This window comes from Drosophila subobscura, chromosome O, assembly GCF_008121235.1.
Source record: "Drosophila subobscura isolate 14011-0131.10 chromosome O, UCBerk_Dsub_1.0, whole genome shotgun sequence".
In the NCBI taxonomy this organism is placed as follows: Eukaryota; Metazoa; Arthropoda; class Insecta; order Diptera; family Drosophilidae; genus Drosophila; species Drosophila subobscura.
The window spans coordinates 12,336,232-12,351,145 of record NC_048533.1 but is presented as its reverse complement, the minus strand read 5'-3'; the positions used below and the strand labels follow the sequence as shown (position 1 = coordinate 12,351,145).

Here is a 14,914-nt window from a genome sequence, read left to right as displayed (position 1 = left end):
CTGCAAAAGAGAATCCTCGTGAATGGTACAAATCCTCCATTTTCCCCTCAGCAAACAATTAAAACCCATTTCTGTTTTCCAATTTGTAGCAACTATTTGCTAATTTTATTCGCAGATCTTTTTGCATGACGTGCACGATTATGTTTGTATGCAAGAAAAAGATCCGATTGAACAATTTGTTTTGCCGTGATAGAGAGAGAGTTAGAGGCGGATAGATTAGATAGCTGCTAATGTCTAGGATAAAATGCATAAATGAAATGAAATGAAATCTGTGTTGGGATACACAGCACTCTGTGTATGATTGAATTAGAAAGAACTCCGCGGGCGCCCAGCTCCCATTAGATCCAATAGAAAAAAAGGTTTTGGTGTAGCGGGGATCTAGCGTTGCAGGGAGCCGGAGAGCGCGGGGTAGTTGTAGTGATTAAAATGACATTAGCTAAATATTGTTAAAATTTATGGGGTTTGCCGTGTTTAGCCCATTGAGGCAACCCATTTGAATTTGCTCTGCATCTCCGGATGATAGAAGACACACTCCAGCTTGTTGACGCAATTCTTGCCGAAACGGCAAGGCTTTGGATGATAGAAGGTGCAGCCCACTTTGGTGCAGTTTGGATAATATTTGCACATTGTCGTTGCTGTGGTGGCCGTCATGGGTGCCGATATTGATTTATAGTTCTGCACGGGTATAACATGGGAAGCTGTCGTGGAAAGAGGTAACTTTAGAGTGAGCTTTGATTATAAATAAACAATTAATTGCTGCACTTACATAAAGGCGGTGCCGTAAGCTGCACATGACTGAGATCCCGCTGGCCGCTGTGCGCATAATTACAGTCAATGCTCATGCAGGACATATCGTACATGCACTTGGGATGCGCGTACATGCATTTGTCCGCAAACTTGCAATTGGGAAAGGACTTGCACGGCGCCGTTGGGTGATAGTATTCGCAGAATTGTTTTGTGCAACTTGGATGATATTTGCAACGCTCCTTGGGCTTGCTCACCTTCAACACGGCCGAGTCCACGCTGACGGCGCTCACTGGAAACAATAGAGAAGAGTCAAAGTTTGTGCGTTTATGGCTTTTGGTTACACTTACATGCCGGCAAATTGTCATATTTTCTATCCTCTAAATTCCGCAAGGGCACTTTGCGCCTCTCCAACGATGTGGCACGTTCGTGACTGCCCGAGCGACGCTTTCGTGGTGCAGGCTGTGCCGGTGGCTGTGCCGCTGCTTGTGGTTTGTCCTCCGACTTTAATGTAAAGCGGATGGGCGTGTGTTTGTTTTTGGCTGATGCAGAGACTATAACAGACACTGGTGCTGCTGTCGTTGCCGCTGCCGGCTCTACATTTGAGTTTGAGTTTGCATTTGCCGCTTTCTCTTTGCTGACCGCTCGCTTCTCCAGCTTGGGCAAGGCTTGGCGGCCCGTGGCCGGCAGTGGTGGCGTATTGGAGCGCTCCTCAGTGGCAGCCTTTGCTCGCTTTTCCTTGTGACCATTGGCCGGGGCCGAGGCAGTGCCGCCCGAGGATCGCTTGTGCGGCAACTGAGTCTTCTTTGGCGGTGCACTGTGCGTCTCATCGTCCTCGTCTGTGTCATTTTTGATGATGATCTTTTTGATTTCCTGCTGCTGCCTGAGCACCTCATTGCGCTTCAGACTTCGTGTGACTTGATGATGAGATGGGCTTGAGTTGGGCGATGGGCTGATGCTCAATGCTCGATTGGATTTGCGGCGTCTGTCCGCTGTTGAGGAGGAGGCGGCAGCTGCAGCTGTTATTTCCGCACTGGAAGAGGTCACTTGTTGTGGTGTTGTAGCTACGGGCGAGGATGACACCGAGATGCTGCGTTTGCGATAGGCAGAGTCTCTGTCCGGCCTGCTGGTTTTCTCCCCATTCAGCGTCACCACAAATTGAGTTTTGGGTCCTCTCGAGCTGGGTCTCGCCTCTGGCGAACCAATGTGCAGATCTATATCCTCCACGTGATTCAGCAGCTGCGGCACATACGGCTCATAGTCCTCGGCCACGAGACTGGGCCCATACTCTTCCTCCACCAGTTTCAGCTTCAGCTCGGCATGACTATCGTTGGAGCGTCGCGAGGCACTGGCGGAGGAGTGCTGTTGCTTGCCTGACGCATCTCGCTGCAGCACATTCACGACCAACTCTCGAGTGCTGCGCCGGAACAGCTCTGGTGTGGGTGCACTGCGCTTGGCACGGTCACGCGATCGTTCCCGTTCGCTCTTTTCCGGTGCCTTGCGTTTGCCCAGCGAGGTGCTGACCAGCTCCACCTCCTCCGCATCTTTCTTTACCGAAGGCGCTGCTGACTTGGCCAGAATCGTGGATCTCTGGGCATCGGCCACAGCTCTCATGAGTAGATTCTTGCACGCCTGTCTCCGGGGCGACACATGGGGTCTGGGCTTGATCTTGATGACCGAGTTGACCGGCTTATCCGCCATATCTTCGTCATCCGAGGGCTCTGGCGGCTTGTGCACAGCCACAATGACACGCGAACCGATGCGCTGCTTTGCCTTGGGTGCCTCGGGGCTGGGCGAACGTCGCTGGCGATGTGCACGATTCGATTCTCGCAGATTGTCGCGACTGGAGCGACGCTCCCTGGAGCGCTCACGCTGGCTGCGCTCCTTGGGGACCTGTACTTCCGATGCCTCCAAGCGTCTACGATGTGCCGGTACATAGAGCTCTTTTTGGCCACGTTGCGGACGCTCTGTTGACGGCTGTGCGGCCTGCTTGGAGCCCAGACGATCATGCACCGAACGGCGTTCCGAGCGATCCTCCTTGGGCTTTTCCTTTTCCTTCTCAATCTCCACATCCATCTTGGCCGCCTGGCGGGAATCAATTTCCGGCTCAATACGCGCCACGGGAGGAGTTATCTCTCGCCTCTTGAAGACAATGGGACTTTTGGTTTTGCGTGCGGGAGGGACCTCTTCTTGCATAGCTTCAGCGGCTTCCGGCTCCTCCTCCTGTTCGTTGATGTTCAAGAGATCGCCGTCTTCGTCGTCCTCCTCCTCCTCCTCTGCATCACTCTCGTCCTCTATTTCGCCTATTTGGCGCAAATGCTTCTTGGCCGCATGGATTTTCTTTTGAATCTCAGCCAGCTCGGCCAGATCCTTTTGCCGATTGACGCCGCTGGCGGTGGTTGAGCTTGTCTCTGTAGTGGGTGCCGCCTCATCTGCGTCTCCAGTCTCCTCGTCGCTCTCCATTGACTTGCGCTTCTTTTTGTGCACAATCTCATCCTTGGCATTGATGTCGATGTCAAGCGATTTTTTGGCTTTCTCCAGCAGCTCCTCGGCAAAGGCATCGGTTATGGAGCTAATCACGGGCATGGCATCCGCAGAGCTTGACTGTGCATCTGGCATCTCATCGCCCGACTTTCTCTGCAGCCTTTTGTCCTTCTTCGAGTGGCGTTTGTCCTTTTCCTTTGACTTGGAAGGTGCTTCGAGCTGACGGGACTTGCGCTTCTTGCTGGACGCTGACAGATCAAACAGATTCGATTAGATAATGACACTCGATAGAGAAAACCACAAACTTACCACTGGCTGTGGGCAATGTGACTTCCTGCAGCTTCTGGAGAACTTCGTGCAGCCAGGTGACAAAGAGATCCGTCTGGTCGCCCAGAAAGAGATTTAACTCGGCGGCCATTTGCTGTTTGGTTCGTTTGTTGGCCACCATCACCATCACGTAGTCCGGCAGTTCGTCGTCTATAAAGCCGGATGAGCCGCCCGTGCCCAGTTCCAGCAGCTTCGCCTTGACGGCACTCTAAATTTTGTGTTTTTTGCTTGGATTACGAAGTTCATTGATTTTCCGCAAAAAGAAACTTACGCGCATCTTCAGGCCTATTTCGCTGCCCAGGTTACACTCCATGATCGACTTTTTCGCACTATCTTTTTTGAATGAGAATTTCTGTGCACATTTATTTATATTTGCTTCGTGGAAAAATGGTTTTTATTACATGAGAATTGGAAAATATCACTAAAAATAATTATCGCAACTGCACCGATATCTACGTTAACTAGAGATGCGCGATGTCGGCACTATCGTACACTATCGATTCCATTCGTAGCCAATCATTGCATTTTTGATCGAAATTAGCACTTAAGCATTATATGTCATGCATTAATGATCAATCTCGTAGGATCGAAAAATGGAAAGAATTAGCATCATTCCCCCTGGCATTTTCAGTCAGAATTTTTTGTTTCATGATATTCCAGTTTCGAACCTTTCCATTCAATCGATTCTAGCGACATATCGATAAAAGTAATGTTGTTCCGTGTGAACGGCGATTTGCAGTGTCACAGAAAGAAGAAGCTGAAAAAATTTTAGAAGAAAGCAACTACAATTTTGTCATAATCCGAGGCTGAGTTCGCAATGAATAATGGCAAATAGCCAAGCCAGTTCTAATGATGCGATAGTGCCAGGTACGTTTTGTACGAAAACAATAAGTGTGTGCAAAAATATGGCTGCCCAGAGCCGCCCGCAGCCCCAGGAGAGGTGTGTGTGCTTTTCGATGGGCTGACTGGCTGTGCATTCGCGATGCCTGGGCTGAATGGCCGCGAGTCGAATTGCAAGAACATCCATACGAAAAATTGCAATTTTCGTATAATAATCCTATTTGCCCACCCAACTGTTGCTCTTATTGTGTGAAATTGTTCTTCTTGCAGAGTTATACTTCCTCATATCCAAATTCCTGACGGCGGGGCCCCTGCAAGAGACGGCAAAGGTCGGTGTGAAGTCGGACGGCGTTGAGGCTGCCTCCACAAAAAGAGCGCAATTTTCAACGTTTGAATCTTTTGGTTTCGTTTACATCCATATTACTAACTGCATCCATCGTTTGTAACCTTACAGGTGTTAATCGAGGAGCTGCAGCAGAAGAATGTAAGAGTCTGGGCCACAGGCCAAGGATTTGACGGTTCCTAGGCCGCCGCTACAACTGATTTTGGGGCGGGGGTATCGGTATCACGGTTTATGCAAAAACTGCCCTCTGCGTTTGTTTATATATTTTTGTTTGGGTTTTGTTGTTGTTTCTGCTGCCGGCAGCAGAAGCAGCCGCAGCGACACAAAACCTACGTCGGTTTTATATCAGAGTTCAAGCTATACTGAGAACTGGAACCATAGTCCGCGGGTATTTGGGCCCCGGGATAGCCCGCCCGATAGTCTGTCTGGCGGTCGTCTGGGGTGTCCGCTTGCTAAAAAGAAGAAATTTCGATGACGTCCCGACCCCCACCCGGTGGCGACGTCATTCTTGGTTCGACAGCGCAGGCAGTCGGGCAGCGGTGCAAGTGATAACAGCTCATATTCCCCCCTCTACCATTCTCCACAGGTTCTGCCGCGACGCATTGACTGGCTGGGAAATGAGCATCAGCAGACCTTTGCCGAATTGGTGAGTGAGATTTAATTGGTTTCTAGTTTAATTTCCTCGCATTTTCTCGAGTGCTGCGCGCGTGTGTGTGTTAGTGTGTGTCTTGCATAAGTGGAGGAAACTTCTTTCGCTTGTCGTTTCTTTCCCTCTCTTTGTGCGTGCGCTTTTGTGACGTCACGCGCCAATCGATTGATTGATAGAAGTGCATGCGTGTGCGTAAATTAGTTTCTTGCAAATTTCAATTAAAAGTGCATTAATCAAACATTTTGGTAATCTAATTAATAACTAAATGATAAATTATTAAACATTGATTAAAAAAAAATTAAAATATGAAAAACTGCTAAACTAGTTTGCAAAAATGTCGCAAAAGTGTTAATTTGAGTAATTTTTGAAAAATAACAAATTCTTAAAATTGCATAGTAATTTTTTTACAACAATTAGTGTGCCAGCAGCCGACATCTTGCTTTTTCCCACACACAAGCATGCTCCCCATGCATACACACATACACAAACAACCCCCGGACTTGTGTTCGCCAGAGCGAGACGGTTATATGTACATGCATATCGCCTTTCCGCAAAACAGCTGCGTTCGATTCATCGCGTGCGCTGTTCGATAAACAAACAAATCGTTAATATTTTGAACTTGTTTGCCGTGACAGGAACGAAAATTCACGCATATTGGAGACAATCACTTGCTGGAATTATGCGGTCGTCTATGTCCGCTCGTGGAACGCCAACATCCGGGCAGTGTGCCGGGCGTATTTTCGCTCCTTGGCACTGGTCGGCAAAACCTTCTGCGGACACCGGACACCATCTACAGCCATCGTTCTCTCAGGGATTACTGCACTCGCCTCCATGACGTATCACTGCCAGATGCAGATTACACCAAGCGCACCCACAATATAAGTAAGTGCATGAGAAATTAAACCTTTAAAATCGATTTGTAAGTATTTAATTTATTTTCATTATTTCAGCCCGTGTACTGACTGGCCGGGAGTATGGCGGTGATGTGCGTCGGAAGCTCCTCGTGCCCACTGAGCTGTATAAAAAGACCGTTCTGCTGCGCCGCACCGTGGGCCATTTATCCTCCGTTTACTGCGTGCTCTTCGATCGCACGGGACGTTATATTATCACGGGAGCCGATGATCTGCTCATTAAGATTTGGTCTGCGGCGGATGGACGCCTGCTGGCCACGCTGCGCGGTGCCTCGGCAGAGATCACAGACATTGCCATCAATCTGGACAACACAATGCTGGCCGCCGGATCGGTGGATCGCATTCTGCGCGTGTGGGATATGCAGACCACCTCACCCATTGCTGTCCTGGTCGCCCACACGGGCATGATAACATCGGTGAACTTTTGCCCATCGCCACGCAACGATTTGAGGTACTTGGTGACGACCAGCACAGACGGTTCCATTGCCTTCTGGCAATACTCGACGCCACGGGGCCAGAAGATTACATTTGCGCCCAAGCCAGCACAGTACCACGAGAGACTGCGGCCAGGACAGGCGCAGATGATGTGCACAACATTCTCGCCGGGCGGCATGTTTCTGGCTGCCGGCTCGGCGGACCATCACGTGCGCGTCTACATGATGGGCGAAGAGGGGCCCAAAAGAATACTGGAAACTGAAGCCTATACGGATGCCGTGGACTCGATGCAGTGGTCGCATCATGGCCTAAGATTTATATCCGGCAGCAAGGATGGCACTGCACACATTTGGACCTTTGAGTCGCAGCAGTGGAAGAGCGTCAAGCTGTGCATGACGGAACGGCTGGCCAGGTGAGGTCCAAACGCTTTTTCTCTACTTTCCCCTTAGTAACTAATTTTCTGCCTTTGCAGCTGCCCGGAGCCTGAAGAGGGCAAGAGACTAAAGGTCACCATGGTGGCTTGGGATGCCTCGGATGCCTATGTCATTACAGCCGTAAATGATTTCACCGTGAGTTGCATTTACGATCACACACAGAACCCACTCCAACTTTAATCTAAATCCTACCCGCACAGATCAAAATTTGGGACTCAAAAACAGCCAAGCTGCACCGTGTGCTGCGCGGTCACAAGGATGAGCTGTATGTCCTCGAATCGAATCCCAGGGATAAGCATGTGCTGCTCTCCGCCGGCCACGATGGTCAGGTGTTCCTTTGGGACATAGAACAGGGCATCAAGATCACCGAGTTCTTCAATGACATTGACGGGCAGGGTCATGGCAGTGTGTTCGATGCCAAGTGGTCACCGGATGGCACAATGATAGCTGCCACCGATTCGCATGGACACATCATGATCTTTGGACTGGGCATGTGCAAGGATAAGTACTCAATGGTGAGTGTTTGCCAGCTGCCAAGCCATTGCAAGATTTATTTTAATCCATTTTAAATTTTTCTTTAGCTGCCCACTGAGCTTTTCTTTCACACGGATTATCGTCCGCTTGTGCGCGATAGCCAGAATCATGTGGTGGATGAGCAGACACAAATAATGCCACATTTAATGGAGCCACCGAACCTCGTTGATGCCGATGGCAATCCACATCCCATCAAGTATCAACGTTTCGTTCCCGGCCGTGAGGACTGGACCAATGATCAGTTGACAACGAATTTGTATGTCGGTGTGGATGGTATGGGGATTGAGGAAAATCTGAATGCGACTGTGAATCCCCAGCCACAGATTGCCAGTGTGGCGGTTGCAGCCGCCGCTCCTGCTGCTGGTGGTGGTGCTGCTGCGGCAGGAGGAGGAGCCGCAGACTACTCACACATAGATCGCATGATTGCGGCTTTGGCTAATCGACAATCGGTTGGCAGTGCCAATGCCAACGAATCGAATGCCAATCAATCGTTTGAACGTTTGACCAACCGCCAGCAGCAGCCGGACTCAAACAGTCGACAATCTGCGCGCGGAAATGTTCTAGGCGGACGCTTGGTCACGCCACGTCAGGGCTGGGGAGCAGCAGCGCCAGCGGAAGAGCCTGCTGTGGCCCAGGAAGCAGTTGCCGAGGAGGCACCAGCAGCTGCCCAACATGTTTCGCCTCTGCAGCCGCAGCCCTTGAAGTTTGTGCGTCGCACCTACGTGCGTCCCATGAAGTATGCCCAGCTGCAGAACATCAAGCAAGTGAGCTACTCCGCGGGGCTGTACGAGAAGCAAGAGTATAAGCGTGAAATGAGACGTCGACCCATTATGATCAACACTGCCAGTGCGACGTCGGCGCAGCAGACGGGCGGCAGCGTTGGACGGCCACGGAATACGCGCTCCAATGGCGCCGGTCGACCGGGCAGGCGTCGGAACGCACCGCCTGGTACGGGCCAAGCGGTGGGACCTCTGGCGCCTGCATATCGCACACGAGCGGCACGGGACCAGGAACAGGAGCATCAATACAACGAGGTTGTGCCGCCGCCGCATGAAGAGGAGGAGGATGATGTGTCCAGCAACTCCTCGGGGGATACCAGCTACTCGAATGTGGAGGAGAATCTAGACGAAAGCAGCGACGATTCGGACACGGACAGCTCCGATTACTCCGACTGGGTGGCGGATACACCGGGACCCAATCTAGAGCCGCCCAAACGCTCCAAGCGCAAGCCACTCTCCCGACGTCCGCCCAGTAGCGATGACAGCAGCGATGAGGATGCAGCCGGCCGAGCTGTGCGCGCAGCTGCCGGTGTCAGTGGCCAGGGTCAGGGCCAGGTGACGGCCCGTAAGGTGGGCCGCAAGACAGTGCTGTTCCCGCCCACGGATCTCAATGGTGAAATCCCGGAGCTGTTCAGACCCGCCGAATGGCTGTCGGAGGTGATTCCACGCAAGACTCCGTACTACCCGCAGATGGGCGACGAAGTGGTCTACTTTCGTCAGGGCCATCAATACTACATGGATGCCGTGCGCCTGAAGAAGGTCTACAAGCTGTCGCACAGCTCAGAGCCATGGAATTTCCACACGCTGCGCGACCACGAGCTGGTCCGTGTGATTGGCATCAAGTACGAGATTCGTCCGCCCAGGCTGTGCTGCCTGAAGTTGGCCATCATCGATGAGGATGGCAACATGACGGGGACCTCGTTCAAGATCAAATATCATGATATGCCCGATGTCCTGGACTTTCTGGTGCTGCGTCAAACCTTCGATTTGGCGGTGCAGCGCAACTGGAGCATTGGCGATCGTTTTCGCTGCATGATCGGCGACGGCTGGTGGATGGGACAGATCGAGTCACGTCACGCTTTGGACGCCGACTTTCCCGACTCGTTTTTCATGTGCTTTCGCGTGCGCTGGGATAATGGAGAGTACGAGCGCATGAGTCCCTGGGATATGGAACCGATTGATCAGCAACGAGTGCCGGATGAGGTCGGTGGCGCTGTGCCAGTGCTGCCCGAGGAGATACGCGCGACGCTCTATCAGCCCAAGTCCGAGGAGTGGCATCGTGGCGATCGCGATGGCACCTGTCGCCGCATCATCAATGGCCTCGAGCAGGTGATGCGCCTGTCCATAGCGGAGCATTTCCTGGCACCCGTCGACCTCAACATATATCCCGACTATGCCTACCTGATCGAGTATCCCATTGATCTGACCACGGTCAAGTCACGCTTCGAGAATCACTTTTATCGCCGCATCACCTCTGCACAGTTCGATGTGCGTTATCTGGCCACCAATGCGGAGCAGTACAATCGTCGGCACACGATCATTGTGAAGCATGCGCGGATTGTCACAGATCTGTGCCTGCGCATCATCCGGGAGGCGGATGAGATTGATGTAGCTGCCGTCTATCATCAACTGGTGGATGTCTATCATTCGTCCGAGTCCGAGAATGAGGCAGACTCTGATGTTGTGCCTTCAACCAGCACCGGGCCCACCACATCGGCCGCAGCAGCAGCCGCTCGACAACGTGTTTCCTCCACACGAAGGTAAATTTGTATATTTAAACTTAAATAACAAAATTTCAACACATTTATGGTCTCTCAGGTCCACTCGCATGCACTCGGATGGGGATTGGCGCTCTGATTGCCGTCAGCTGTTGGATTTGATGTGGCAGCGCATGGATTCGGTGCCATTCCGTGAGCCCGTGGATACCATTGAGTTTCCGGACTATTTGGAAATTATTGCCACGCCCATGGATTTGCGAACGGTGAAGGAGGACTTGCTGGGCGGCAACTACGATGATCCGCTGGACTTTGCCAAGGATGTGCGATTGATATTCCAGAACTCAAAGAACTACAATACCAACAAACGTTCGCGGGTGAGTGCGCGGGACAGACAGAAACCACTCGCATCTGTCCCTAGTAGATCGGAGGCAGATCGGTTGCAGATCGTCATTTATTGCTTTCTATGACTTAACATGATCAGCTATCCAGGGGCATCTAGTATCTCTCTCGTATTCGAATGCAGTTGCTTTTGATTTTGCTTATAGTTTGTTTTTGTTTTTGCTTGCATTGTTCCTTCTTGCTCGTTCCATTTCTGAAATCTGAAACTGTAACTGAAAAACTAGGGCTGCAAAACCATCCAACCATCGATTATCGATATACATCGATTTGTATATTGGAATTTGTGCGGTAGTTCGAATCGAGGTACTTAAAATAAGTAAGAAATTTAGTAAATTATCTCCCAACACAAAATCACTTGGAAATAATAATTTTTATAATTTTGTGGACGAAGAAAAGCCATTTAAACAAACAAATAATGCTCAGATGATATCATAATTGTACTGAGAAGTTCTTCCAATCTGAATATCTAAAGAACTCTCGTAAGAAATCAATCACAGAAAAGCGAGTGGATTTCTCTACGTTCTTCTTAAATTATATCAAACTGATTCGATACAAATATCGGTTAATTGATGGTCTTGCAGCCCTCTGAAAGTACCCCTCCTGACATGCACGCATACACACTCACACATACTCGCTCACATTAGCCTCACACATGCAAAAGCTCATCCATCTATTCTTTACGTTTCTTTTGCCTACCGTGAACATGCCTTCCATTTCGAACTATGTCTCGAAAACCCCAAAACTCCAAAAATCTCATAAACCATCAAAATATCTATCGACTATCAAAAAAAAAAAAAAATATATATATACAAATATAAAAAAATGCAAATATAAAAACCCATCAAACATATTTCGATATCTAATGACAAACCAAATGAATGACGATCTACGTGACTTCTATCATCTATCTATAGGATAATCTAGCGGTAAGGTTATTGTCTCCCTCGGTGGGCTAACTACTAACAATTGAACGCCCCCACTCCGAAATTCAAAACCAATCCTAATGTGGTCTCCGCCTTCTGCTTGTTGTCTTTCTTGCAGATCTACGCGATGACCCTGCGTTTGAGCGCGCTGTTCGAGTCGCGCATCAAGACGGTCGTCAGCAATTGGAAGGCGGCACGCAGACGCGCCAATAAGAACAAGTCGGGCAGTAGTGGCGGTGGACGCGGTGCCTCTAGTAGTCCCAGCAAGCGTTCGAACAAGGAGCGGGCGACGCGTCGCAATCAGAAGCCACCAACGGCGCCCAGGAGACTGCCATTGCCGCACACGAGTGAGGAGGAGGACGAAGATGATGACGATGACGATGATGATGATGAGGAGGCGGTGGCACGTGCGCAGCGTTCACGACGCCGCAATGGAGTGGCCGTTACGGCCACTTCCAGTCACTCGGGCTCGAACCGTGTGACCTCGTCCTCATCTGCGGCCCAACAGCGACGCCGTCAGAATAGAGTCAGCAGCGAAGAGGAAGAGGAGGAGGAGGAGGAAGAGGATGACACCAGTGCCCAGGCCACCTCAGATGCCAGCAGTGATGAGGAGGAGGAAGAAGACGATGCCCACACCAATGCCAGTTCACCGCAGCAGGCGCGTCCGCGCCGTGGCAGACCACGCCAGCGTCCCATCAACGATGAGTCGAATCCAAACGATTCCGAGGATAGCTACAATCCCAATGTGGGACGCAGCAACCGCCGAGGAAAGAAGCGCAAGTCGGCCAACCGAAACGGACACTCAAACACGAAACGTTGCCGCGTGGACAAGAGCCCGGCGGGCAGCAGTCGCGGCGGAACCGTCACGGCGCCCACACGACGCACGCGTCGTGGCTTGGGCAGCTCCGAAGAGGCCGCCTCCCATTCGCAGCAGGACGAGAGTACGCAGGACAGTCACAGCAATATGACACGCCGAAAGGGCAGATCCCAGGTCAGTTCCAGGTTTCAGGCCACAGACAATGGCCCCAGTACTAGTGCGGCCGCTGCTGCAGCGGCTGCTGCTGCTGCATTCACTGCCGCCGATCCCAGCCTCGAGAGTCCCTCCCGGAATACGCGAGCCAATGGGGGTAGAGCCACCACATCCACCACATCCCACCATGCGGCCGAGAATGATCACAGCTACCATCTGCCAGTGCGCAATGGTCGAATCATTGAGTCGGACACGGACTCGCATGGCCCCGTGGCGCGGCCGACGCGTCAGAGCGCCAAGCGGGCGATACTCGACTGGGGTCGTGGCAGTGATATTGAAGAAGAAGAGGAGGAGGAGGAGGAAGAGGACAGCGACGAGGCTGAAGAGGTGCGTGTGGGGTGTGCGCTTCCCTGAAGTTGAATTCGTTTAATACAAAAATCTCTTTATGTCTTGCAGATCCTGCCCACACCCACAAAAGACGATATGCCATCGACTAGCCGTGCCGCATTGGGCATGATCGGAGCAGCGCCACCGGTTCGCCAGTTGCGTACGAATCGCAACACTGCCATCAATCGGATCCAAAGGATCGAGGATGATGATGATGACGATGACAGCGACAACGAGCCGCTGGCCAACAATCAGCAGAGTAAGTGGAAGCCACATCAGAAGCTGAAACCACAGCAGCTAACCTATCGATTCTCTTTTCCTGCCTCTAGAATCCACTCAATCACCCGCCAAAAGTAGCACAGTGACAGCTACGGCAGCAGCAGCACCACCGCCACCACATCCGCTGGCATTGCGCCGACGCATGGCCTCGCCGCTGCCCCAAAGGAGCACGCATATGACGCGCTCACACGCCACATCCACAACCTCCACGACCGTGACCAACTCGACAGCAAACCGACGAGCGGATAGCCCGGCCGTGACCCCCGATGATCATAATTATCTGGGCACTGTGAACGCCTCCAGAGCACCACCGAGGCGCATATTGTCGCGTCATCAGCGGAATGCCGATGAGCTGGACACGAGCATTGATCCGCTGGACAGCTCACGACTGATTCGTGCCATTGACAATATCAGGCGACCCACCTCCACCACAAATAGCAACAGCAACAACAATAGCCACAGCAATGTGGTTACCCGTCGGGGTCTGCGCGGACGCACGAGTCAGGCCAACTCTCAGGACGAGGAGGAGCAGGAGGAGGACGAAGATGAGGATGCAGCTGCCTCGGATGAGGGCACTGACGGTGGCTCCAGCTCTCAGGACGATGATGATGATGATGAGGAGGAAGAGAATGAGAATGAGAAAGCCTCTGCCACAGATTCCGAAGACAATCAGCCATTGACCAGCTATGTGTCGCCCAGCAATGGGAGGACCCGAACTCGCACCAAGACCAAATCCACCTCCTCCTCATCGGCAACGGCCACGGCCACGTCGTCGGCGGCCACACAAGAGCGTCCATCGCAGCGTCAGCGTAGACTGCCACCGGCTCGACGTCCGCCCTCGGATAACTCGTTTACCCATGAGAATGACTTAGATCGGGACAATGACGATGATGAGGATTATGTGGTGCCGGGTAGTCGCACCTCGCGCCATGCCAATCGGCTGCGCGGCAACAATCAACGTGGCGGTCGCAATCAGAAGCGTCCTCGCTACAATGAGCAGTCCGATGAGGAGCAATCCGATCCGCGCACAGCCCAAAATTCGCGTAAACGAGTGCGCAATGGCGATGCCCATGGTGGGGGCTCACAAACGCCGGACGAGCAATCTGCAGCGGAAGATGATGATGATGAGGAGGAGGAGCAGGAGGAGGATCAGCCGGATGGCGGCGACATCTCTGGGGACAGCGACGAGCAATTGGTGAGCGTGAGCAGTCGCGGTAGAGTGCGCAAAATATCGGCCAAGGCGCGTGGCATTTTCAAAGAGTGACCGCTGGACCACCACCATATGCACCAGACTGTTTTATGTATAAATTAAATCTAAATATAATTGAAGAGAAGAAGCCAGCAAATCCAGCCCCCGAACCCCCTGCCCAACCCCTCCCCTTGTCCCTTATTGATTAATGTGTAAGAGTATAAATCACGTCAAACCAAGCACTTTTCGTCATCGTAAATCGTCCGGGCCTGCCTTTCCCCCTCTTTTAAGTTTAAGCATTATTTTGTAATGTGTCCCAGCCCCACAGCCACCACCATATCCATTATATGCACTGCAAGAATACTTTTTCTTTAATTGTTTTATAAGCTCTATTGGATTCACTTTCTTGTGGCAGCCAGCCACATTGTGGGTTGTGTGTGCCACAGGGCTATACCTTTATATATGTATTCTCCATATATATATTATGCATATACATACAACAGATTAGCACACACCCTCGCGGAAATCACACACACACACACACACACTTCATTTAAAATAGTTTTAGA

At 51.5% G+C, this 14,914-nt stretch overlaps 2 protein-coding genes across 5 annotated transcripts; one reads left to right on the top strand and one right to left on the bottom strand.

Annotated features, from left to right (window-relative positions):
* Positions 1 to 348: 348 nt before the first annotated feature.
* Positions 349 to 4,000, bottom strand: LOC117897675 (zinc finger CCCH domain-containing protein 14). Its single transcript, XM_034806683.1, has 5 exons — positions 3,827 to 4,000; positions 3,538 to 3,763; positions 1,095 to 3,476; positions 767 to 1,036; positions 349 to 698 (listed from the first exon to the last, which is right to left on the bottom strand). The coding sequence occupies exons 1-5, from the start codon at positions 3,866 to 3,868 to the stop codon at positions 472 to 474; spliced, it is 3,147 nt and encodes a 1,048-aa protein (XP_034662574.1). The 5' UTR covers positions 3,869 to 4,000; the 3' UTR covers positions 349 to 471.
* Positions 4,001 to 4,265: 265 nt separating this feature from the next.
* Positions 4,266 to 14,895, top strand: LOC117897671 (bromodomain and WD repeat-containing protein 3). 4 transcript variants are annotated; one of them, XM_034806673.1, is made up of 15 exons: positions 4,266 to 4,422; positions 4,666 to 4,724; positions 4,850 to 4,879; positions 5,325 to 5,384; positions 6,023 to 6,269; positions 6,338 to 7,145; positions 7,206 to 7,302; positions 7,368 to 7,682; positions 7,749 to 10,240; positions 10,299 to 10,572; positions 11,512 to 11,523; positions 11,639 to 12,877; positions 12,947 to 13,136; positions 13,207 to 13,679; positions 14,280 to 14,895. In XM_034806673.1, exons 1-15 carry the CDS (start codon positions 4,380 to 4,382, stop codon positions 14,418 to 14,420), a joined length of 6,480 nt encoding a protein of 2,159 aa, XP_034662564.1. In that variant the 5' UTR covers positions 4,266 to 4,379; the 3' UTR covers positions 14,421 to 14,895. The 4 variants fall into 4 exon arrangements, with proteins under 4 accessions (XP_034662564.1, XP_034662563.1, XP_034662561.1 ...); XM_034806672.1 differs by having other exon boundaries at positions 11,639 to 12,511; positions 13,207 to 14,895; XM_034806670.1 differs by having other exon boundaries at positions 13,207 to 14,895.
* The last annotated feature ends 19 nt before the right edge of the window (positions 14,896 to 14,914 follow it).

Bases quoted from the DNA above. Each gene is read 5' to 3' on its own strand.
- LOC117897675 (XM_034806683.1), bottom strand. From the start codon at position 3,868: ATGGAGTGTAACCTGGGCAGCGAAATAGGCCTGAAGATGCGC. The intron at 3,477-3,537 runs GTAAGTTTGTGG...TTGATCTGTCAG, and splicing joins CACATTGCCCACAGCCAGTG to CGTCCAGCAAGAAGCGCAAG. The intron at 699-766 runs GTAAGTGCAGCA...TTTCCACGACAG, and splicing joins GCTTACGGCACCGCCTTTAT to CTTCCCATGTTATACCCGTG.
- LOC117897671 (XM_034806670.1), top strand. From the start codon at position 4,380: ATGGCAAATAGCCAAGCCAGTTCTAATGATGCGATAGTGCCAG. The intron at 4,423-4,665 runs GTACGTTTTGTA...TTCTTCTTGCAG, and splicing joins TAATGATGCGATAGTGCCAG to AGTTATACTTCCTCATATCC. The intron at 5,385-6,022 runs GTGAGTGAGATT...TTGCCGTGACAG, and splicing joins AGCAGACCTTTGCCGAATTG to GAACGAAAATTCACGCATAT.